Source organism: Euwallacea fornicatus, chromosome 3, assembly GCF_040115645.1.
Source record: "Euwallacea fornicatus isolate EFF26 chromosome 3, ASM4011564v1, whole genome shotgun sequence".
Taxonomy (NCBI): Eukaryota; Metazoa; Arthropoda; class Insecta; order Coleoptera; family Curculionidae; genus Euwallacea; species Euwallacea fornicatus.
In genome coordinates this window covers 5,319,840-5,346,988 of record NC_089543.1, presented here as the reverse complement: position 1 = coordinate 5,346,988, position 27,149 = coordinate 5,319,840, and the positions used below count along the sequence as shown (strand labels likewise).

General features: G+C 37.3%; 1 protein-coding gene across 1 annotated transcript in view; it reads left to right on the top strand.

Moving 5' to 3' along the window:
* Positions 1-27,149, top strand: part of PlexA (plexin A) — a 142,567-nt gene that overhangs the window by 27,501 nt on the left and 87,917 nt on the right. Inside the window, exon 2 of the mRNA XM_066302837.1 lies at positions 11,711-12,870. Coding sequence (XP_066158934.1) covers positions 11,755-12,870 — 1,116 coding nt within the window. The 5' untranslated portion in view covers positions 11,711-11,754. The remainder of the gene's footprint in view (positions 1-11,710; positions 12,871-27,149) is intronic.

The following is a 27,149-nucleotide window of genomic DNA, read 5'->3' as shown; positions in this document are numbered from 1 at the left end:
TGCAGAAATATTACTATTTGAGTAAACGTGAGTGTGATTTATTTCATGAACGGCGGCAGACAAAAAGAATAAAAAAGTTTTCCAAAGTCAAATTTTAGCATCTTGGTGTTTTGAAAATGAGCATTTTCGACATAATTTGCTTCCCTGAACTTTCAATACTACCTTGTTAAGGGCGGAACGCGTTACCGAAAGTGACAGAACGCTTCAGGATAAAACCATATTGAAGCATCAACCCTCGCCGGACACCTTGAGGTTCACCTCACCCCTCACAGCGGCGAGAAGCTTGCTCTGTGATTAGTCCTCTCGACCTCCCACTCCCTTCACACGGCAACAGTGCACGCTGCGTTTAATCACCATTACCCCACATATTCGGTCCGGTGGAAGGATCCAATGTACGTTGAGGGTAGATGATCAGAATATATGGCGCCGCTTGTGGGACCAGACCAAATTTAACATGATCAGAACATATCTAATAATTATAATCACATTAATGCATTTGGCGAGGCACCATCATTATCTGAATCAGGAATTTTTACTGCCTCTTTGTTCTTAAGAAACTATACAAATGAACTATAATAAAAGGCGATGTGCAAAATTCTGTGGTGTCCGGTAAGGTGCGATGCTTCATCGTGATTTTACCACTAAGAAGAAACACTTTTGACGAATTTATATCTTCATCAGCCACCGTTCTTGAGACTTGAGAGATACAAAAGAAGCAAAAAGTTTCTTGCGTGCCTTGCTAGAATTTAAAAATATTGCGCTTACTTAATAAAACATTTAAATAGCTTTAGAAGAATGACAGAGAATTCTAAAAACCACACTAATTTCGTGGAAAGAAACAATTTTATACCCCAGTGTCCATATATCAACCCCGCCTGATAGCATTATTTATTTTACTCGTATATACCAGCAGGTATGTTTTTTTACAGACCTAATGACACTAATGGGCTTTATTAGATTTATATTTTTTCGCATCATTAGGGATACACTGTTTCGCTTTAGTTGTATTGCCAGGTTCAGCAGTGCAGAGAGAGAGCTTAAAAATACAGCCACGTTGAGATCACTAGGCAGAAATACAAAAAGCAGGTCATGAGCCATAAAACTTCCTTTTTTAAAATACTCCCGAGTACCTACTAAACCTTTTTATCCAAGAATTTTATTCCCTCCGTAGAAAATAGCAGTTTTCTGAAGAGCGAGGCGAAAGAATTAATGGACCAAGTAACCATATGAAACAGTTAGGTCCTTATTTTTGGGAACCTTTACTAAATATTATTAAATCCGAGAAGCAAACCGACGTTTATGGTCGACAACACCAGCTCAGGGAAATAATAAAATTGCTGACCAGATGATATACCGGAGACAGTTCTATGAATTAGGGGTAATTTCTATCCGAAGCATACCCTATTCGACATCCCTAAAATTTTATGGCTTTTGGTTAGAGTTTTATCGCTTTACTGCTATGTTTTAAGGTTCGTAAATTTTGGCAAGACTGAAGCTCCAAAAACAAAAAAACGAAATTCATTAGCGTTGGTTTGAACTGTTTTACGTTAATCGTAAAGACTATTACTTAAAATAATAATTTAAATAGCGTTTCCGTTCTTGGTCGTCAGTAATGAAGTCATTTTCTATTATTACTCGAAAAAACTAGTCTTGCGTACTTACAAAAAGAAGGAGCATTAGCACTCGTACTCATTCACGGCTAGTCTGAGAACAAAAAAATTATACCGGTTTATAGCCGGGTATACACTAGATCGGTCAACTTGGAAATATTGTTAAATGTATAGTAAGCACTTACATACCTACGTGTTTGTACGTGTTTGTTCACTGGGTTGTTAACGAGCCCCACTAGGACGTGAAAACGGCAAAGTGTTGTTAAATATATAGCTAAATGTTAGAAATATCGCTCAACAACGGAGGTCATAAGTTACTACGTTTCTGTCTCAGCTTTTATCCCCAGATCGCGTTCGCCCAATCAACCTTCTTACACCTCCGCCGATTTTCAATTTTCAAGTTCTTCGGGCACTCAAAATTTTCTTTACTTCATTCTTTTCTAGCGCAGCTGCGTTTCTGTGGATAGATGGTACACCATGTATTTTTTCTCATTTTTGAGTTCGTCTCGAAATTGAAAAGATATTTCATGTGACATTCCCTATTGCAATTTTTAACGGTTTTCGAGATAATTGCGTTTAATAAATCATGCCCTAGCATGCACTTTCGGGGACGTAACATGAAAAAGGTTTCAGTTAGAGCGAAACGCTTTACACTTTCATATTATGTCTTGTATTTTTATGAGTAATCTAAATGTACAGGGTGTCCCAATATTTGTGTAAACATTTTGACAGCGCATTCCACGTCCTCTAATTTGATACCGAATTTTTTCAATCATTGATTTACAGTTAACCTTTTGCTAATAGAGAATGCTATATGAAATATTCTTAGAAATTAGAGACTCCGTCAAGAGAAGAACACGCAGGACGAGCAAAAGAAAGCATCGCAAATCCTTGCAAATTCAACATGGATGCGGTAGATGGGGGTCGACTTTATAGAAAACTCTCTGTACGTTAATCAGTATTTTACTCGTTTGAAATCTCACTTCTGCCAGCTTCCCCCAACTGTTCGGGGAAGCTTTTTGGGCCCAATCTATAGTTAATAATTTATGCTTATCTAGCAAAGTATGGAAATATATAAAGGCTATCGATTGTCATCAGACCAAAGATGTTTACAAAGCCAGTTCATGAAGCATATTTTATTAAAGAAGACACAGAGAGTATCTTGTCGAACCGTGCCTTTTAATGTCATATTTATCATAGTCTGGTAAAAATATATATCCAGTAGTAAAATGTCCGGAGGCTAAAACAATTTGAATATCTTCTTACATTAACTTGCACTACCTGTTTTGAGACATTTAAACAAAGTTTTCGTAGAAACGCTACTTGAGAAGTCTCTTTTGGAGGCACTTATGTATACCTGTGGCACATCAGTATAAAATTTTAATGTTTCTCTACCATATGAGGATTGGCTTGGGGACCTGACGCAGATTTTCAGTATGTTCTCCTTCCTTACAATTGAGTAATTTTACTTAATCAGAATGCAAACCCCAGACAGTCTTTAATTGCCCTCATCATTCTAGACCCACAATTATTATCGTTGCTATTTTTAGGGATACTTTCATTAAATTATTAAGGTGTTTCCAAGGTGCGTGTTGGATTGCTATAAAGCATACAATCTGCCTTCTTGATCGTTTTTGGTAATAACGAAATTTCCCTATTTGGCTTGCTGTTTTATATCACATGTACCAATTCAAAGTGAGGAATTTATAAGAAAGTCTAAAAAAATTTGATTAATTTTTTAATCACCGCATACACAGGTAGTAAGTTTAAAGCGCTTAATTTGCAATCGTACAGCGTTGATAATTATTGTCGCATGCGATTGCCCACGTTCATTATACACCAACAGTTTTTCCTAATTAAAACCATTAACTTTTCGACATAACAAGCGAATATTTCCACAACTGGTAAATCGCACGAATTAAGGGCATTTCTTCCGCCATAAACGGCAGTAGATGCTTCCAAATTAATTACACTGAATCATTAAGATCATGAAGTAGTCAAAGGAAAAAATAACCATTCGTTGAGTACAAATCCCGGATCGGACTGGGAACGGTTTTCACTCATCAGACTGTTGAAGGAAAATTGCCATCTGCAAGGTGTTGGGAAGGACACGCACCACTGAACATCGACATTTATGAAATTCGTTTTTCTTTTCTCGTATTTTTTCAGGTGTTAACATTTTTTTCAAATTTTAAATCAACGTTGATACCTTCGACTTTCCAATAACGAGGTAATGAAACGAAATAGGCAGGGACAAGTGTCCAGGCCAAATTAAAATGCAATTGAAAAGGGAATGACAAACCCATCAAGGGATAAACAAGGGAGCTGTTCGATTTAGTGGACCTCTTTACGCACGGATCGCAATAAGAAAAACAATTTAGTAGAAAACAGCGTGTTTCGCCTGAGTACCGTAATGGCAAGCAGCCATCAGCGGGAAGGAAAAGGCCTCATTATAGGCTAGTGGAATTGGCCCGCCTATATAGAGGGCTAACTTCATTCTAGAATGAATTTTCTGGACCGCAACATGCCGCAAATACCATACCGGCATTAAGGGAGGACCAGCTGGAAATGCATTTGGGGTGGCTTTAAATATTCTATACTTGTTGGAAATCTGCCTGATGTTTCAACATATTTATAAAGCCGCACTAGGAACTTCAAATCAATAATTTAAAATGTAAATAACAAAATATTATAACATTAATGTACGAATAATATTTAAGGTTGGTGTATACAGATTTAATTTCAACTATATAAACATAGTTAAACGTCGCGACTTCCGTGTTAAGCAAGCCACGTTCCAAAATGTAAATAAGGGTACCCATCTCGAAAATATGATGTGGTAGACCACCAGGTGTGACAGCAACACCCTCAGCACCTTAAGAACGAATATCAAGGCTGTTAGGAACGGTTCCTCGACTTCAGAATTGGCGAAGAACGACCTTATGAAGGTGATTAACACCGGCTTATTTTCTTCAGAATTGACAATTACACGCCACAGTTATTTCTTCAATTGTTTGCTTGTTCGATTCGGGTTTCAAGAACTCTAATTTAATTTTTTTTGTCTTGTGTTTTGTGTTTAAAACTCATGATTACCTACACCTTTTTTGCAAGAGTCGTTGTGTAAGAAATTGTTTTTCAGTGCCATTTAAATCCTCACTAAAAAAAAAAAAAACGACCGAAATTGTAAGATTCTCATTAATTAGAGCAAAAAACGTTGCGGAATGAAAAAAAAGAACTATATTAACCGGCCCTGTTTCATTCTCTTACGGTTTTCGAGATTCCGTATTGCGGCCCTCGGATCGGATTCAATGGCAGCTGCCTTGCACCTGAGGATTTTCTCTGCTTTTACGTTGGATCTTAAGTTACTGAATAAATACGAAGTGATCTTCCTTAAATATTCGCTGATGAGTTCGATTTGCTGGTATTATGATAACAAATACGAATCCGATATGGGATATAGAAAAATGAACTACGGGGCTTAATAGAGGTAAAGGAAATGGCTATAACTGCACCACAAAGATAAGCGTACATATGTTGTTCTCTTATAAGTATACAATAAAACATTATCTCGAATGCAGTTGATTGAGCGTTTCATTTTTATGTGTCCCGGAGCCGACAATATGAGTCAGAAAGTGTAATACAAGGTCAATTCAATGTCTTGGTCACTAGAAAAATAAAAGAACCGGTAATTAACGTGTATTTAAATATAGTGATTAAGACCCGGCTGCAGCAAAGGTGGGCAGAAAAATATGTTGAAAGCGAATAGAAAGAATAAAACTGAGAGCAAATGAACCGCAATAGCTGCCTATGAGGGACAGAAAAAGTAGGTTCAGGCAAGGAATCGGGCAGAGAGTCAAATGGCGGAAAGTTGGCACAAATCGAGAATTATAATACACAGGGTGTTCCCATATTTGAGTACTGATTTTCGAGATTATTCTGAGACGAAAATATTAGGTGAACGTGTGGCGTTAAATGGGTCGTCTGTGAAATACAGGATGTTAAATATTAACAATTTTTTTTTAAATCTGTGTAGGATCTATACATCCTGTATACAGTACACGTAGAAGTATATTTTCGTAATAAGTGTTTTGTGGCATTGAAAACATACTGGGAGGACATAAAGTCGAAAACAAGCGAAACAAAAATTTCCTTCGATGAGGTGCATATAACTAACTGAAGAATGCAACAGAGGAAAAACTTAAAACTATTAATTTTGACAAGGGAGAATGAACGAAAAGTTGCACTTCGTGTACAAAGGACACGACGAAACAAACTTTTTCCTTATTAATATGGGAGTACAAAGGGAAAAAGTTTCTTTTTCGCAGGGATGAACTTTAGAAAGTAGGAAAAAACTAATACATCGACCTATAAAAATTTGTAATGTGATTGATCAGTGACCGAAGAGCGAAATGCCAACTGACGTTACTGTGCTCTTAACAGGGGCTGATGCCATTTTCGACGGTAAAGTATACGGCAATTACTAGACTGTAAAAATAATTGCCAGTCCCATTAGAAACAAATTGCTGCCTCCTTTCTGCAACGTTGAATTTTACCGTAACACAAGTATTATACGAAAGCGTTTTTTTTTTTTCATCAAATATAATAGTAACGCTTTTGCAAAGTTATTCTTGCAATGATTACCATCAAACGACGAACAAATAAGATTATGCCTGGCAGGCTACAGAGAGTCAATACATATTATATTTTCGTATCTTGCACTCTTTTTCTTAGAATTTGCATAACTATCTTTCGATGCAAATTAAGAACGTAAAGGAAGCAACGAAAAAAATATCCATCCTGTTCAATTACCGACTATCTGAAGCAATTCGTAACATTTAATCAAATTTCATAAAATCATTATTCACCATACGCCGAGAATAGTCAAGGGTTTATTGGCCTGTGAGACAAAGAGTAGAGTCCTGAATATTGGTAGGAAGCTTTCGGCAGCTTTCATATATTTTTTTTGTTTAGATTTATTTTAAGTTAAACCGTTAAACAAAATTAGGCTAAAAGCCAGGTTAGACCGAAAGGGTTCCTTAATATTGAAATACCCGCTCTCCTTCCACAATCCACCGCGAAGGTCAGTTCGAGGTGAATACAGATACGCGGAAAACATATGGCGCCTCCAAATATTATGTCACGTCAACATTCCAGACATTCCACTGCGAAGTATTTAGCGCCTATTAAAGGGGATAATCTATTTAATAAAGAGATAGTCCCGAAGGAGGAGGGTCAACGTGTCCCCGCAAGAAAGACAGAGATTCAAAACGTCCACACGAATGTCTGATAAGGATGGAATATATGGAACACAGAAAGAAAGACAGAATGATTATATTGCGGTCTTTCTCCCAGATGCATCTTTCGTTCGTCCCATCATAACCTCAAAATATTTGTGTCAATTTGAATTTAGTTAAAACATCGTTAATATTACGTTATTTATAACTTAAATGTGTGAAGTGCAACTCAGATGTTTACTTTTTGCTTTGAATTTTGTTGGAAATAATATTTCTTAACGTCATAATAAGCAGTGTAAATGAACCTTAAGAAACAAACTAAATTACTTTAAAGAAGTGGATGATCGCCCCATTGTGTGCTGTGGAAGAGGTTACAAGACTCGTGAAATAGTGGTAACTGAGCCTGTTGTTACAGTTTCGATTAGTGTTGCGAAGAAGGTGTGAAAAATGCTATTCCTGAAGCACAGAAAATCCTTATTTAATGAGAGAACATTACCTTGAACATGAATCTTCAGTTAAATGTCTGGCATAAGTTGAACTTCCGGCGAAACTGATTGGGGAACTGTAAAAGAATAAGTAAAAAGCCTTTTGCAAAGTAGGGTACCTTCAGTTTTGGAGGATCGTCCTCTCGCCTTAAGACAATGCTTTCAGCTTATGCAATAAGATTATGCTCAGACTCAGCTCAAACTCGGTTACGACAACCGGTTGTCTTTAACGAACTAAATGTCAGGAATGTACAAAGTGTCTATTTAATTACCTCTTATTTTTGTTTGGATATAATGCTTTTCGACTAAGAATGTGCAGCTCGGATCCGACATAACGAGCTAATATCTATTAAAAAGACCATCCTGAAGAATTTATTACATTAGTTTTAGGGTACTTTTTTAACAGGATGAACTGGACACCGGGGAATCCCCGCGTATTGAATCGTAGTCGATTTTGCACGATTTTAGACGGCATTAACGGCAGTTTGTTAGTATCGGATGTCAAAACTTGAGTAATCTACATACACGTCGATGCCCGTTTGGCCTTGTATAAAATTAATGTGCACATGTCCAGGTTTAGGTCACACCCTTAATCAACCGCCCTTCAAGTGGACGCAGTTACCGTCGGCCAAGGCGAACATAGTGTATCTATGGACACATTAAATAGAATCGGATATAACGAACGCCAGGCTATAATGAAGAAAATCTCTGGTCTCCTCGCGTTTGTTATAACCGAGTTTGACTGTGTACCTAAAGTTTACCCTCCTAACATCTAAAGTTTCTTCTATAATAGCGTGAGAATACTGTCAGTACTTATTATACAGCTTTAGAAATAATAAAATTGGATTCGTTCAAAAAAACTTAATTTTCTGCGACATGCACGTACTGCTGTTAATTAAATGACAAAAGCAGTATTTTGCATATAACGGTCAGGATTACTCATTGTAGCTAACCTTGATGTCTAAATATAAGATGAAATTAAAATCATGTTGGTTATTATAACACAGTGGCCGTCGCGAAGAAGAAGCTCGGAAGTTATTATCGCGAAAGGATAATGAAGGTGATATCACCCACAACACTAGGCGTTATCTAGAGCTTCTGACCCGAATAACAATAATAACAATAATTGTCCGAATAGCATGGCCAGTATAATAATAAATCTCCCACAATTTAATTTGAGGTCTTGTGGAGGATAAACCTGCTATTACTAATAATTGTTTCTGTAAGACTTGAGAGGTCTAGTTTTTTGGTCTAATTGGTTACTTGACCAGCGAAAGCCCATAATATTAATGGCATCACACTCTTTGAACCATGAAATTCTTTGTTACAAAAACCTCAGGATAATAACCGCCCATCAACCTGTTTTACTGTTTGGTTTATAAGAGAGAAAAAGTCTTTACTGGACAATTTTTTTGGCGAACCAATTTCCGATAATTGCGTGAAAACTCTCCGAGGACTTTAAGGGCGTGCATGATACAACATGTCAAACCGCAGCATTTCGAGAAACATACGAAACTTGTTCACCGAGTTAGCGGTAGGCAAATTTATGATTATCACTAAAGTACTCAAAAGATTTTCTGCTGGTAATATTTGAGTCATTATATCCACAACCTTAACAAGTACGAATTAAAAGTTTCGCCAAGGTTGGGGTATTACCTTCCATTATAATCGCATTAAATTATAGTGTAGTCTGTGGCAAACACAGTTGCACCTTATTTCTAGCTTGGATAACACATTTTTTAGGTACAATTTATTCTCCGTGTTAAGCTTACAAGTTCCTGGCGAGAGATCCTTTTTTTCTCAAACCTGAAAACAAATTAGGGGTTGATGTCCTCCATTTGATCACAGCTTTTTGAAAGTATTTTTCAGCTTCTTTGAGTTTCCACATTCTGGTCTCGGCTGTGTAAATTATCTATTGAGTAAGTAAATAAGCGACTACAGAGGAAAAGCGACCGGTCACGCGGAAATGAGGCACTATTTAGCTTTCGGGAATAAATTCGTAGAGCTGGGAGGGGCAGCTAAAGAAATGCTTTATAGGGAAAAATGCTCACTTCACGTGGTTGCTTGGCCGGTAACTAATAAAATCCGAAAAGCGAGTGAAATATTCTCTCGCTCTGAGCTCTTATATGCTGGTTAATTCCTTTTATATCTCTAATAAATTTTATAATAAAACTCAATTGCTGACTCAAGTGGATAACACGACCGTTTAACTAATAAAAAAATTACCAAATCCTTAAAATGGAATTAACTGCCTGAAATCCATGCTGAGCCTTTTAATAATTATTCTCATTGGGAAATAATGATTAAAGCCAACCGAAAAGAAAACTAGGATGTTTTAATCAGCTTCATGCGATTAGCATAATGCATGGAGACAACTTCAGGCTTTGAATCTAAAAAACTGAATGAGGGGGAATTCGAACGTCTTTTCGGTAAAAGTACTCATTCACACTGTTCAGTCACAATTAACTGGCAGCTAAACCATTCTTTGTGAGCGCAAATTATCAGCAGTTAAGTAACCGAAGCAACATTCTTAATTTTTATCTTAATGGCATTTGAACGTCATCCAGATCTACTAATGCTTCCATCGAGTGCCGCCTTAGCTTAAGAGTCAGACCAGCAGACACAACAAAATGCATGAATCATCAGTTTTGGAGAAATATTTGTTTACAGAGGCAGTTTTAGTCACCTTATGTTAAGAGTGAAATTAGAATGTTATTAATAATATTCCCTTCTACCAACCATAAACCAGAATTAGGCGCAAGCAGCGAAGCATTCGAACAGATGCTTCTAGTTTGATGTTAAGTGCACCACACCCTCTTCAGCTAGCAAGGTCCGTTAACTTTTAACCGCATTTGTCATATTGGTACGTGAATTTCATACAGCATAGAATTTTCCATAATAAGATACTTAAGCAAGTTTTATGGACACGAAAGTGCCTATTTACTGCTTTTATTTTTCGTAAGACATCCACTTTCATCTATTTAGGATTTAGATAAGGTTTACCGCGTAGAAACCGGCCTAAGCCTTACATCATTATTTCGATAACCAAAAGATCTTCTGAAGCATTATCCAGCACTAGATGCTCATAGTCATCAGTTAATACGTATCACATTAACATCGTCTTTTTCTCACTTCGTGTCTAGCATGGGACTCGTTGCAGCTGCCCTGGGCAAGATTAAACTTGTTGACTTGTTGAAGGCCACTAAAGGAATTTTTTTACCACGAAATTTTTTATTAGGAAAATCGCCCGCCTTAATGTTCTCTGAGTCCGGTAGTGTGGTATTCCCTCAGGCGCTTACCTACTAAAAACTCTCGAAAATGGAAGAACTCTTTTCCGACTTCAAATTGTCCCTAAGGGATATATCGTCAGTGTCGGAGAAACCACTGAAGGAATCTAGAAGTTCCCGAATGCCTCTTAAAGTCAGTTCAGGTTAATTGAGATTGCAGCACTTGAGTAGGGTCTTCATCCAAACTCAAAATTAAGTTAAACTCGACTCGGGGTAGTTCAGTTAGTCCACGGACGTCGAGACCCACACCGAGACCGATCCTGTAAATCGAGACTCAGGGTTTCGATTGACGCAATATCGTTCACGATTTATACAGCATCGTTCTCGGTCCTCTATCTAGACATGACGGCATGACATAACCGAGTTTATTAACTAACCCGAACTATGGAAAAGCCCATGTTTTTTAATTATTATCTGATGAAGGGTCAGGACAATGGACAAAATCGCGGTTTTCATTCAATCCAAGCTCAAAATTAACCTGAACTTACCTTACCCGAATTAATTGACACAAATTAACTCAAGTTTATCCCGAATTCGTCGAATGACCTAAAATATTTCCTGAAGAAGCTTTGTATTGTTCACAAATTCCTCAAATTTCCTAGATCAGTTCGGATTAACTGTGAATAATGGACAGGACAAATACGTTTTTTTGTTTTAAATCTAAATTCAAAACTAACCTAAACTTATTTTACTTCGTAAAAGTTCTCTTGAGGCAGATTTCGAATTCTTAAAAGGCTCTAAAATTTGCTAACGTAAGTTCGGGTTAAATAAGATTAAGAGACAAGGCAAAAACAGGTTTATTAGTCACACTCAAAACTGCTTTAAATTGAATTTGTCCTGTTAAAATTCTGCATCAGGCAGATTTGGTGTTAAGTGACAGGGCACTTATCACTTAATGACAAATCTGCTCTATTAGGGGGCCTATTCAGGTGTTTCAGTAAGTTAGCGAAAAAGGGCAACTTTTCACATCTCTTCACTCAACCTCGAAGTTCATCGGTGGAATTATTCCCCAATTTACGATCTTCGTACTTTCCAGTTACACATTCCAATTCACCCGAATGATCAACATATTGATGATTTTTTTTTGTTTTCAGGGTCCAGATGACGTGAAAGTGTGGCATCGAGTGCCGCCGCCAAGATGCGGTCGTCGCTGGTAACGTATTGCGTGCTGGTGGCAGCAATCGCTGATGTGATCGCTGCCGCCTCACCGACGAATATCGTTCGAACCTTCAACGATAAGGAGTATAAAACCACCTTCAACCACCTTGTCGTCGATAAAAATACTGGCAGGGTCTACATCGGAGCTGTGAATAGGTTATATCAACTATCTCCTGATTTGGAGCTCGTGGTGTCGGAGGAAACGGGGCCTAAGCTGGATTCGGATGATTGCTCTGTGCTGGAGTGCATCAACGCTAAAAACAAGAAGCTCACGGATAACGTTAATAAGGCTTTAGTAATTGATTACACCACCACGAGGCTGATAGCTTGTGGGAGCTTGTTCCAGGGTATCTGTACTGTCAGGAACCTGCACAATATATCCGATGGAGCTATAGAGATCAGAGAGGCAGTGGTACCTAACAATGCAACCGCGTCGACTGTGGCTTTCATCGCCCCAGGGCCTCCGAATCCTCCAGTGTCGCAAGTAATGTACGTGGGAGTAACATTTACTTTAGGTTCTTATCGCTCAGAAGTACCAGCAGTGAGCTCCAGATCGTTAGATAAAGACAGAATGTTCGCCATTGCGCAAACCGCGGTGACTACCGGGACCAGGATGTTCGTCAATTCTTTAGCTAGAGAACGTTATCCTATAACGTACGTTTATGGTTTTGCTTCGGAAGGCTTTAGTTATTTTCTAACCACTCAAATGAAACACACAACTTCTAGTCAATTTATTAGTAAATTGGTGCGCGTGTGCCACGATGACGAAAATTACTATTCTTACACGGAAATTCCAATTGATTGCACAAATAGCGAGGGCAAGAAGTACAACTTGGTTCAGGCTGCGTATGTGGGGAAAGCGGGCTCAGATCTGGCAGGAGACCTGGGGATTACTGCTCAGGACGATGTACTTTTCGCGGTTTTTAGTGAAAGTGACTCAGTGATTACCAACAAACCGTCTGATTTTTCGGCACTTTGTGTTTACTCTCTCAAAAACATTCGAAGAAAATTCATGCAAAATATCAAAACCTGCTTCAGTGGCAAAGGACAGCGAGGACTAGACTTCATATCTCCGAGCCACACATGTGTGCCTACGGTAAGTGTCTTTAGTACCACTCAATAATATTTGTTTCTTATTTGCTTATTTAGGGTGTATCATTTTCATCACTACCAATATCATCATTAGCTCCGTCACGTGCGCTACCATAATCAATGCCTCCTCATTAATTTTCATTTCATTCTTTTTGACGTTATTTTCGAAGTTAGGTCTAGAACCCTGGAAAAGGGGTTGATAAATTCACTGGACAACGATAGACCTTCTGGTTTCCGCACGCCCTCGGACGTTAAATTTTAGCCCCAAAAGGAGTATATCGCCAACAACCATGATTTTCAGTGTTGCGGGGTGGAAGAATTGGTTGGCGTGGCAGGTCATTGTTATATGCTGCAAGTTGGTACGGGTCCAGGTGTACATCTGGATAAGTCAGATCCAGAGAAACGTACTTTCTTGCTGCTGCTTCGTGTCTCTTGCAAGTCGATAAGTATTACACATTTCCGTTCGTTGCCGCCAATAATGATGATGGGCTTTCGCAAATATTAAATAAGCATTCGCGACAAAAGGTACATCGGGTGCGATCACTTACTGAGACAACGTAAATGGATATTCCGTTCTTTGTGACAAGAGCATTGCCATGATGCCTGACAACTTTCCCTAAAGTTAATAACCCTCCTCTCGCTCTATTGTTTGCGAACTCGACTATATCATCGACATATCATTTTGTAATTGAAATAAGATCGCAGCACTGATTTTGACGTCGCACTGTAGATCATTCAAAGATTTTTGGAGTGCAATAACCCTCAGTCTCATCCCTCCCCTAACTCTAACCTTCTTAGAGAGTTCCTGTGCCTTCGTCTTAATTTTAGCAAAGGGTGCTGATTCATTTTCATGTTTCTCTAGCTCATCTTAATTTTCTTGCTAATTCATTGTCTGTGCCTATGTCAAATGTTTTTCGGCAATGGGCTCAGCTCACACGAGTGTCACAGTAATTACATGTATTATGTCTCACCTTGATATTAATGACTTTTATGCCAGGGTGACTCCCTTCCTCCGTGGTAGTCAGCAACTAATTATTTTGATTATTAATGATTTAATGTTTTTACCGACATTACATTCCTTAAAGTAGTCAAATTGGATTATTTGCTGCATGCATTGTTAGATGTACGGTATAATTTCTGAATCGAATTCTAGGCCATTAATTAAGTTTAGGGGGAAACAATTCGGGCTGCGTCAAGATGCAATAGCAATTTTTGTCAATGCAATTTGCTCATTGTCTATTCGGTTAATAATTTACCTATTTTGCCCATTAAGGTGTACAAGGAAATATTTATTCGAATCGATAAATCTTGTTCGAATTAATCATTCTTTTCGGAGGCACTTGCCTGAAACAGTTTTTTTTTCCAAAAAATTAATAGTGTTGAACACAGGACAGTGAAAAGCGCTCTAATTAACAGTAGAATAGACTACAGATACACAGACCTAATAACCAACATATGTAGCGAAGCAACAACATTAAAAATCGATGAGGGAACAGGACCGATATACATAAGAGCTGTCATACAGACCGACACAACATTACCTAAACATTTCAATCGGGCTGTGGAGGATGTTTTTAAACAATTAGACTGGAAAAAAAGAGGCATAAAAACATGTAAAGGACGCTTAAAAAAACCTATACCCGGATGCCCGGACGATATCGCCTTAACAATGGATAAAAAAAAAGAAATAATGGAAATGCTGGAAGAACTGGATACACCAGCTAAAAATATAGGTCTCAAAATGAACTGCACCAACGCCGTAATGAACACAGGTGAAGACATCACTGGTTTGGGCAACACTTGGTGAATTGAGCTACATCCAAAAAAATAAAAAAATCTCCACAATACTTCAAAACTAAAGTATGTGTACTTTCGGTTCTCACACATAGATCCTAAACATGGACATTTGCAGAGTTAAACTTGGATAAAATAACAAAGGCACAAAGATCAATGGAAAGAGAAATGTTATACGTTGAACTATTAGACAGAAAGAGGAACGAGTGGGGAAGAAATAGAACAAAAATAAGGGACGTTATGGAAGAGGGAGCACAATTAAAAAGGAAATTCGTCGGTTGCAATGTGAGAAAAGAAGACGATCGATGGGACAAAGGTATTATAAACTGTAGACTTTGGGAGGATAAAAGAGGTAGAGGAAGACCTCAAATCAGATGACTCGAAGAGGCACGCTGAAACTACATGGATGAACATGGCCACAAACAAAGAAAGTATACAAAAGAATGGGGGAGGCCGATGACCAAAGGTGAACCGAAGAAGACAATATAGACACACAGCTTTATTTTGACCGAAAGCGAACCCATCCCAATGAGCAAAGGTTAGCACCCAGCGTGGACTTCCTTAGTCGATCGGGAAATGCGAGCTAATTTACGATGTTGATATGTATTAAAATCGCCACGTCATAAATCCATCAACGCCATTTTCTTCAGCTTAAGGATTATAGTTTTCTTGTTATTGATTATCATCGGTATCATAAAAACCCAGTCACTCTAAATTAGAATTCATGACTTTTTAGCTAACAATGACCTGTTTTGTTTGAAGAATGTCGTTACGGAGAGTTATTTGAAAAGATTCGTGTCACTGCACACTCTAGTTAGATGGATAATTGATTAAGGTTCGTTTGGAACAATTCCTCGACAACGTAGTTGTACGCCATTTAATTAAAAAAAAAAAATAAATAAATAAACGGTACTCCTGTGCCCTAAGTGGCTTCTTGATGAGATTTATTATGGCCAATGACAGTGTGTTTTATGGGCATTGTGTCTGTCCGCTGTAAGCGCATGTAGTTTGTCATATTTTTCGAAATGTTACATTTGAAGAAGAAACGCAGACGATAGTTTTAATCGGCTTTAAAGGTATTAGCAGCTTATGTATTAATTTACAGTAGATTACTTTTTAAAACCCTTTCGGAAACTTTCCCGTGGATGTGCAAATTATGAAATTTCATCCTTCAAGCAAATAAAACTTTTCAAATTTTAAAACCTTAATTAACATAACTTTTTCAGTTTCATTTCGACCATTCCGGCAACTTCCTAATACATTTATTAATTTGTAATAGGAAGCTAATAAAACTAAAAGAGAAATACTTGCTATACTGTTTATTTGATCTGTTTAACGGGTACGGTCCGTAAGGCCCATAATTTCAATTTATTTGCACCGAAAGTTTCCGTTCGAGTGCTACGAGGTTGAATTATTATAAGGCATTAGTTCTAGAAGTATTAATTAAAAAGGGTAAAATGGATTCCTCCTATCCCCCGCTAGGGGGATAATCGGGGTCTTCGCATTGAACAAAGAAAATTTAAATTCCTTTGAAATTTCATTATCGAGTTACGGCTAGTAAATTATTAAAAGTATTTTTAATGGTATTTGCTGTTCGCCCTGCGAAAACATTAAAATTGACTCCCTCCTTCATTAAACATCGGCCAACCCTCTTTAAACGGCCGCTCTGGTTGGTGTGATACAAACACATGACAATATTTTATTACATTTATTTCCGCAAAGTTTGGGTAAATACGACAGTGAAAACACGAGTTCCATTCACATATTTTTGCTATTGTGCGTTTGGTATTAATTCGCTTTACAGGCATCATCCACTACCAAAATAGACCGAAATCCAGACTTCGATTTTGTAAACATCTGGTGGGGAATTTTAACAGCCACTACACAGCAATTTCATATTAAAAAATTATATTTTCCGTGAAATCTGGTTGCATAATATACATCGCATTCAAAAAGTACAAAAATGCAATATGGACACAGGGACATATCCAGATTTTCAGGAAAACGGATATTAAAACGTTTGCCTACCACGTCGAAATATTTCTGGATTTGAAATGCTATTTGTGGCTCATCTACATGGAGCCTCAAATATAAAGAGCTGTCGATCAAGTGTGTGAACTTGCTTCGCATACAGGGGTAATGAAAAACTGTGTCAATTCACCTGAAAAATGCTGAAGAATTATTGAATCATGAATGTTGAGCGTGAAATATGTACTCCTTTAATATCTCCGTCAAGTGGAAAGTTCTCTGCCGGCAGCCGCCCTATAGTGGGTCTAAGCAGTAAAAACTGCCTCGGCGGTCACACGGTATGTCCCAAATTTAACCATTTCCGAGATTCTTTGGGCAGTTGAAACGTCTGCTAGATGGCCTAGCCTAATGTTCGATTTCAACTTTGTTTTCTCCGGATTCTCGCCGCTTTGGCGACCTCCCAAACTTGTCCTATTCCACAACGAGTTCAGATTTTACTCTCCAAATGGCGTTGGTGTTTTAATTGCCATCACCGACAAAACATTTAGTAAAAACTCGAATGCAAATTCAAGACATAAACACAGGTAAACGCACTTGTGTTTTGCTTAGAAAGCAAACAACCACATCATATGCTCCATGACACAGATCACTCAAGCAAGAAATTGTATGATCAGTTCTTTTTGGTTAGTCGGATTATTCTTTACAGTGCATCTTGAAATTTCTCTTTAATTTCCTTATGTGCATATTATTAGGAAAGCTTGTTTACAGTACATATACTTTGATAACCTTTTATTTTCATCCATTCATCAGCTCAATCAAGCGATAATGCTGCGTTCAGAGTCAAAAGAAAGTGTTTGTTTGTCCAATGTAACGCGGTTTGTTATGGCATTTTTTACATTAGCAATATTGCCATGTAGTATTTTGTTCATAGATGCTTGGAGGAAATTTAATCTTGCATTAACGTAGAAACCATATAAAATAAAAGGTTACAGTAATACAGAAAGAAAACCGCATTCCAGACGCAAATTCTATTATAAAGGCGAGCTGTACAGGATATTACTGTCTATTTCTATATTGATTTATTTATTCGCGAACACATTGTTGCTCATTTGCAAAGTTATTACATATTCCAGAGCGGTGCCGCAAATATCAATCGCAAACTTCCTATAGTCAATAAAAAACGGATAATAAATAATAACACGCAGAGTGAAATAGATCTTTTCGGTCCACCCCTGTATCTTATCTCTTCCGAGTACCTGCAACTTACGAATCATGCTCCGAGCTCAAGTGCCGTTGATCATTCCACAAATCTGAGGAACAGTCTGTTGTTTTTAGAGCTATAAAGAACTTTGCTTAGAACGTTTACTCTAAAAATTGTCAGTGCGAGGTCGAAAGTTATTTATTTACACTCACCCAACATTACGTTAAAATTTGATGCCATATTGAATTTTTAGAACCTCCGAAGCTCATGAACAGTTTATGTACATTATCGGGCAAACTACAGGTGTTCGTAAATCCCGTATCCCACTTAGCGTTTCAAAAACTATTATTCAACCATTAGAGAATATTTTATGAGCAACCTAATACTTTAGGTGCTTCTGGAAAATGACTCATATGACGGCAGGAAATTTAATCTAAAATCAATTTAATAAATGAGATAGTTTGTTACAAACAAAACCGGCGAATGGTATTTGTTTTTGAAAGTATTTGGGATATTGATTAGTAGTAATTGCCATTACATGAGGAATTGGTGTTGTTCATGAGATGATAAGAAAATAATCGCTTGGAAATGGGAAAAAATTTTTATCCTGGATGGATCGCACGTTCTCAGATGCACCTTCACCTCCTCTCACCATCGCGCCGAATCGGAATTTTGGATCCTTGCAAATGAATTTGGTAGTAAGTGGCCCAAACTGGAAAGATAAATGAATATTGAAAACGGGAAGAGGTAGAATCAGGCCTCGAATGACCGCATCCACGTCACCTCCATCGACGCGATAATAGCTGCGTCCGACGATTACTTAACTGCGTCTAGTATACGGGGTGCGTTTAAAACGCCGCTCAAGCTCTCAGTACGCCGATGAGTATGCTTTTGTGAGCTCCACAAAAATAATTAAAAGAAATTAGTTCAACTACTTTTCTGGTTATAGAGGTCCAAAGTTGAGGAGACTTTGGGGAACTTTTTTAATTACCCGTGTTTTTTCACGTAGCACGATATCCCACAAACGGATAATGAAGTCGTAATTGAATTCAATTGAGCTACTTTGTCTTATAAATATTATTTATGTGTCTTATAAAGAAAGATTTATATAATCAGTTTGTGGAAGCGAAAAGATCCAGGTCCGCTTTGAAATCAAAAACTCGATGATGATTACCAAAACTGAAACGTCTGATTTTTTGGTATCTAGTAAGGCAGAGGGGGAAATGTGGGTACACCACAAGAGATAAACTGTCCCATAATTTTCACTTTTATTGGGTGTTGTGTCAGTCATACACACACACACACATACAGTTCGTGCAGAAAGTGTTCGTACAGTGGATAATATTACACAAAACGTAGTGTTTCGATATTATTAGGTAAGTTTTACAAAGAACACAAATAATCATGAATGTTTTTCGTATGTTTAGCATGCATTTTTAATAAAAAATAACAAGTTACTAATGTTGATTACTAAATGATTAAAATAAACAACGAAATGGACTAGAATGGAAACGCAAGAAGTATTCGTACAGACCTAAATTAATAACAAAATGAGTAAAATAAACAATAAACTTTGTTTCAATAACGTGTTGGATTTCCTTCCGATTTTATTATTGCTTCCAGTCTTCTAGACATGAAATCAACTAAATTTGTTGTCAAAGTTGATGGTAGTTTGTTCCATTCTCCTTAAAGGGCAACTTTAACTTGCCTCGATGAAATAACACGATTCCTAATTTTCTTTCCAGATGATCCTAAAGATCGGATCAATGTCTACTGACTACGTAGGTGTTTTTAAGTATTTTGGAGTATTGTACAAGATCCAAAGTCTGGTGTTAAGAGCTGTGTGTTTGGGATCGTTATCTTGGTTAAATATAAAATCGTCCCTAATCCCCATTTTAGTTGCACTAGCATGGAGATGGCTTTTTAAAATATTTATATACATATTTTGGTTCATTATTCCATCTATAAAATGAAGCGATCCTATTCCTGAAGCGCTCATACAGCTCTCATACTAATACCGCACCTCCGCCTTGCTTTATGCTTGGTCGCAAATTTTCTTTATTAAATTCAGTGCCCTTTTTGCGCCATACTTTAAATTGCCTTTTATTTCCAAAAACTTGAAATTTGCTCTCATCAATGAAAACCGCCATTCCAATATGTTACGGGGGCGTTAATATAAGTTCTAGCGAACTCTAATCGTTTCTTTGGTTTGACTTCGTCTATGCAGTATTTTTTACGAGCTACTCCGCCATGGTACCCCTTACTTCTTAAATAATTCCTAATAGTACTGGCTGAGACGTCTTTATTGTTGAAAGTTTCCAGTTCTACGGCGATTTTTTTCTGCTCTTATTCGTGGGTTTTCTTTTGCTCTTCGCCTGATTAGACGTTCCCAGTAGTCTTTTATTTCCCTTGGCCGTCCTGAGCGTCCTTTTTAATGTTTTTAGCAGGCAATATTTGTCTACTATGCCTGGGATAGTAGATCTCATTTACTATTCGACTAATTTCTGCCCATGATTTGCAGCCATTACGTAGTTTAAGAATTATTCGTCGTTATTCTTCCGACGTTTCGGCACCTTTGCGCGCCATCATCAGCACAACTACTACAAATTTTCTGTAAACAGACCGAATGAAGTAAACTATCAGTTTTAATTATTGATCAGCTTTTCTGGATAGATCACCTGTGAACTGTTCTAAGGTGTAAAATAAAAAAGTGCACGAATACTTTCTGCACTGCCTGTAGTTGGTAGCTGGCTTAATAAATGCCAGAAGGTTTTTGGTAGAGACCACGTAAATCGCCAACTCTGCCATATGGCGACATTTTTAATATCCATAGCTAGCAGCACGAGCACAAAAATAACCAGGTCCGTATTAAAAAAAAGTCGATGACTATATTAGAAAAAGGTTTTCCTGTGGCGCTCTATAAAAAAGTTCCTTAAAGAAAGTCATCTCCATTTTTACGGATCGCTGAAACCTTATAAAGACACAGCTTTGCCTCCATTTAACCGATTTCAGCTTAGCTTAGACCAATCTCGGCGGTTTTAATACATACATTAATACAACTTCAACCAAGTCAGTTACACTCGAGACGTGAAAAATGCTCATACTGTTTGTTCTTTATCGAGTTTGTCGAATGGCTGTTGCCTCTGCGATATGGAGAAAACATCCAATTGGCGATTTTGTTTAACTTATTCGAATCGTCAGATAAACAAAGAGACGAAATAAGTGAAAAGCATTATGCCTGCTCCCACAATTCGACAACTTTGATTAAACCAAAGACCTTACTACATAATTCAGAGTGCTTTGGGGCTCTCAATTAAATCCAAACTCAATTTGCACTTCTCATACATGTTTATAGAACGTTTGTTTGCACAAATCTCCTATATCACTTGGGCGAAGAATGTAATTTTGGGACAGGGCGATTGTGCCTTTTGCGAAGTACTCCGACACCCCTATTTTAATTCAGATTTTTCGTCCACGGACGAGTTTCATTCAAGTCTGGCGACCCTCCTTGTTTGTCACGCAAATAAACACTTCAAGCTATAGACATCTAAAAAGTTTAAAGAAGAGCAAACTTTCGGTAAATATCTAAATGTCCGAATGTGCTTATTTTATTTGCTTGAAAGTCTTCCGAGTGCTCTTGCCTGGGGGTTGGACTTGTTTCGCTCTTATGCGAACCGCGTGTAGATTGTTGGCATGCTTCAGTTCAGTGTTCAACCCCCTTAAATTCTCAATGTTGTCACTTCTTTCCGATTGCAGCTAATTAACAGGCACTTCCCCTTCCGAGGATTTTACTTAACCTTAGGCTTTATCAGATTAATCTTCACTAATAGAACTGAATCTGTCACGATCATTATCTCTGGGTACATAATAATCCGGAATAGAAAATCTATATGCTCTTCCATGCAAACAATAGTTATTGGGGCAAGGAATAGTCACTATATTACACATTAGGTTGTGCATGATAAAGTTGGCCGCACTGTTGAACCACGCGGGGTGGCGTGTCTAGTAATATTAGGGCTATCGGCAACATTGCAAACATGAGCGCTGTACAAACAGTAGAGGCTCTATCGCCTCTAGTATTGATCCATTCCATTTTAGGGGTAGCAGCAATATGCACGGATAGGCTTACCTTCCTGTAGTTAAAATTCCCGTCCCGCACGTCAACTTCAGTAAAGATATAGGATTATAAGGTTAAGTTAATTTGTATCTACTTAATCGTACGTGATATAAATTACAATAGAGTGCGTTTTTTGCGCTTAACGTAGGATTTTTGGCGTTAAACTATGTATTAAGGTATGTTCAGTTAGGTGCAGCTGGGGAACTTCGCAAAAGTAAGGCCTGAAGTACTCATTTTACTCCCGTTCGTCAGTTAGGTGAGGAAAACTGGTAAATATACTGAAAATGAGCACTCGTTCGGGGACTGCTTGGCCGCACATGGAGGTACCTAAAAACAATAAATTAAAATATGTAAATCCATTTTTGGCTTATTATTGCCAAAACACCTCGATTTCGCAGTTCATTCGTAATTGTTTAATTTATATCATTTCACCTCAGAAGAAATCGTTCCCAATGCGTTTAAAACTCTAAAAAACGATGTGATGCCCCTGTGTGGGTCGCAAAAATTTAAAATACAGAGTAAACAATTTTCGCAAATTATATACTTATTTTTGGTATTCTTACCAGCATTTTTTATCTAATTGACAAACATGAGTGAAGCTAGGACTGCAAATCTGGGTTGTGCCAAGTTTCATAGCTTTAACTCCACAGTATAAATAGAACAGAGTTCAACATGGGGTCAAAAATTTAATTCGTCAAGTCCTATGTTGGGCATTCAAAAAAACACAGTGTATATTCAAAGCTTGCTACTAAAAAGTTGGACAAATTGTTGGTTAATTCGGCTAGATAATTTTCAACACGGCATTGTTTTAGTTCGGAAGCGTTTACCAACAAAAACCTTGACGAATTTACAATTGGTCTTGACAATTTGCACATTTAATACAGAAAGATTGTTAAAATTATTTCTTAATCATAAAACAAAGCACGTTTCGAAATTAACACATTTTGCGATTCTTCTACTGTACTGATGTACCAAATTTGTTAAAGATTTTTCAGCAACTTCGAAACCGTTCCAGTTCAACCGAACTTATGTACGCTGGATTTAATACTAATTCTGGTCCCGACTTGTTACGCCACTGCGTCTAAAAAGTTAATCACTTCCTAGTTTGACAGGGTATTTAGGGCCCTTAAGGCTCCAACCCGAAATTCAAGAAGAGTTGGGATTTATTGCTTACCCACGACACTGTTTAACCAATCAACACTGACTTGCCAAGCCACTGTTTAACAAACTGTGCATTTGTCATTTTGACTGATTATTTAGAACCCTTAAGGCTAAAGTGTGTGCGAAATCGAACAAAAACTTATATGTGAAAATCGACTTTTTCAATGTTTGGTTGAGTATTTCGCGTACAATTGTGGCAACTACAGGGACTATAAGCTCTGGCTTGACCCGCCACTGTTTATCAACTTATGCAATCGCCAATTTAACAGTTTATTTAATAGGAATCTTATAGCGAAAACTCGGCCACCGTTCTACAGGAAATTGCGAACATTTTTTGGAGGTTTAATTTTTCAAAAGTTGATCGTTTATTAAACCAGCATACCCTCGGGCTATGTAGGCCACTATGAACCTCCTTATGCAATTGCCAATTTCATAGCGAGGTACTGCAAAAATAAAGAACTCCAACAATAAAGGTAAACAAGACTATCAGAAAACCTGATTACATTAGTATGCGTTTCAATGAGCCTAAACGTGTGCACATCGGTTTGTAAATTGTGATCTATTAATTATTAACTACCTTCAAACATTACCAACTAGACCAACTAGACCTCTGTTGGGTGTTGCAATTTGAATGAAATCACTGGTCAATGAACCTGACGTCAAACGAATGAATAATGTGGTACTTCATTAACTGGCATTCTGATAAATCTACGAAGATTATCATCCAACAAGGTCAAGGTTGCGTTGCGACTTTGAATTTACGCCTGCGCCGATCGATGCGATTGCACCTGCTAACGTGCTTGCGCAAATCCAAGTGAGCGCCTCGCAATGTTTCACATGCGTGATGGATATTAACCCGAACTGTATATAATAATTATTTCGTTTCTGGTTTTGGATGTTGTAAATAATTACATGCAATAATTACGTGTGCAAATCATCACGATTAATTAATAGGAATTATGCATCTAATGGGAAAGTTGTGAAATGTAAATGTTGTTGAAAAGCTTGGACTTTGAATACCTTCTACGTTATGCCAACTAATTAACCGATGCGTTAAGCTGAAATTTTGTAGATTGAGAAGCAGAAGGCACGTGCATATGCTGAGATTCGAATGTGACAGATCTAATTGAGGTCATTGAATGTAAAATTTATTACAAAAAACTGAGCGAATTGAAAAATTTTATGTATAAGGCATCAACTGTTATATTCCTCCACATTGAGGTTTTTTCAACCTGCAAATCTAACGCGGGAAATATGATTCTCCTTCAATCCGCGTTCGCAGTTCTACCTGACGAAATCTCGTCCTGGATGCTCTCTGAAGTTTAACATTGAATTAAACTACAGAAAGCGTGACTTAAAGCAAATTTTACGCGTGAAATGAGTCGAAGACACTCAGTGTGCGTCCAATTTTTCTGCGAACAAAACTCTACTATACAGGGTGTTTCAGTTGGGGTTGCCTATACCACAAATCGATCGAATATTGCTTTTTTCGACAAAAAGTCACCCTTCCTAAAAGTTTTTGCTTGTTCCAAAAACTCCTTTCATCTTGAGAAAAAGTGACTTTGTTATACGAGGAGCTGAGAATCTTGCAAAACATGGTTTTGACTTAAGAGTGAATCAACCCTATTTCGCGTTTTTCAGGAAAATGTCACTTGAAGAAGTTGCTTAGAATGACTTTAATAAACGAAATCCAAAATTCACTTTGTTTTTGCTTTGAAATTGATAGATGGCTCTTAGACCAACTAAAAAAATAAGATGCTGTTAACACGTAGGCAGATGCATGTTTGTACACAACTGATGAGCAGGTTTCGACGGGTATTCTAAATGTAACTGTCATCATTTAAAGTATAAACTGCATTTACGCTTCTTTAATTTTGATGCACAAATGCTTATTTTAAAGCATCGAAGATATTTGATTGAGCACTACGCCATTGGTGATTTTCCTTATCGTCGTGCTATTGAAATGTCCCACCAAAAATATCCCGAAGAACAAGTCAGTCGGAAAAACTCAAAGAAATTTCTGCGAAAATTGAAAGTTGATGGCTTCTAAGAGCAATAGGCAGTCGCAATATCTATTATTGCTATCAATAGCGGTATATTGTCATTTTAATGGGGCTAAGAATTATTTATCAATTTAAAAATAAAAACAATTCAAATTTGAGGTATCGACTATGAAAGGAATTCTAGGCAATTTCTTGAAATAACATTTTACTTCAAAATAATAAACAGAGTTAATTTATTCTTAAGTCAAGATTGTGAGCTCCCCGTATAAGGAAATTATTTTTTCTCAGGATGAAAGGTGTTTTTGGAACAAGCGAAAATTTTTATAAACAGTGACTCTGTCGAAAGACCGAAAGTTTGGTCTATTTGTGGCACAGACAACCGCATCTGAGGACACCTTGTATATGCATGTATTATGCTCACTAAAGTACATGTGCTTAAGGTAATAATGCGATTCAGTGAAATGAAAAGGGCCTGTTGGAGGACGGAAAACGAAAATTAGTTTGAGAAATAGCTGGAAGCATGAAGGGTACAAGTAGGACTTGATGAATCCGAGGAGATGTGTCAAGATAAGGAAAAGACTAATAGTTGCCCAGATATTTTATTTTATTGTAAGAGAAATCTCATTGAAGCCCTGATGGAGTTGATGACCCTGTTTTTTAGCTCATTCGACGGTATTTGCATTTTTTGACGTAACGATATGAATGTTCTCTAAGTAGGAGATAAAAGTTTCAGGGAAGAAGCTTTCGGCGGAAAAAAGTTTATCACTCGGTCTTGTTTGATGAGGTGGAAGAATAGTGACAGAATAATAAAGATATTTACGCATAAATTATTATCAATGCTTTCGGTGATTAGATCATCAACAAACCAATTTAATATTCGGTACTTGAAATCAATCAAGTTTGTTACCATTGCATAATTTGAGTGTTGTAATGGTTTTCCATGCCAATTTCAGCAAGGATTGCGGTTTCAATATCGATTTATTTATGTAAATCCTCATGTAAATCTCTAAAGAGCTTAAACATTGGCACGAAAATGATGAAGGGTCCGACTACAACAATCGATCGATACTGGAAGTTCAAATTTCATTCAGGTGTCGGTGCAAGGAAATAATCCTGCATTTTTGTTCGTTGTAATTTCGGAAATATTACCGGCCAAATTATGTTATTACAGTAATAAACATATAAATTTCTCGAACCGAAAACTTTTTAATGACGAAATCTCAATATTTCGCTGATACTAAATTCTCCAAATGAGTTCACACATCCAGTTTGCATAGGTGGATAGGTTGGCACTGACATATACATGATTGGTAGAACTTTTTTGAAATTAATTTTCCAGAAATTTTTTACAAAACTCTACTGTCAGGTGGGATTTATGAGGATTTAATGCTCATACGAGTAAAAAATTGTTTTATTTTGAAGGGGTTCTGTGTTGTCTATCAAAGTCTTGAATTTTCATTGAATTGGATCCGTTAAACTCAAATGATTGACCGCACGTATCCTGGTACAGGAATAGAATATCTTCGTAAATATTCAAAAAAAAAAAAAGAAAAAAAAATGTGAGGTTTCAAGTCACAGATCGATGACCTACAAGGAATGTGCAGTAAACAACAGCTAATTGCAAAATTGTAGCTTTCCACGGTCCTCGTTTAAACAACCCGAAATGCCCGACTTGGAAATTAAACCCCCAACGTTGGGACATATTTAGTGGACATTGTCAGAGCTGTGAATTCCTTTTTGATAGAGAAGGGTCTAAACAGGAAAGAAAATTTTGTTAATTAGGGTTCCCTGCAGGAAGCCTAACTTTAAAATTAGGAAAATTTGCGGGGAGTCTGGAAGAATTTCCACTACCCGGAGTTCAACCCTCGTCAAGACACTTTAGGTCAATATTTGGGTGATCTCTCGATTTAGCGAACAGCTAATTTGACATTAATTAAAAATTATCATTATTATCTCGATAGGTATTTAAGTTCTTCGAGATCAAAGCCAAAGCAGCTTTTAATATTAAAGTTGTTTACAGAAGTGGTATTTTCATCGAA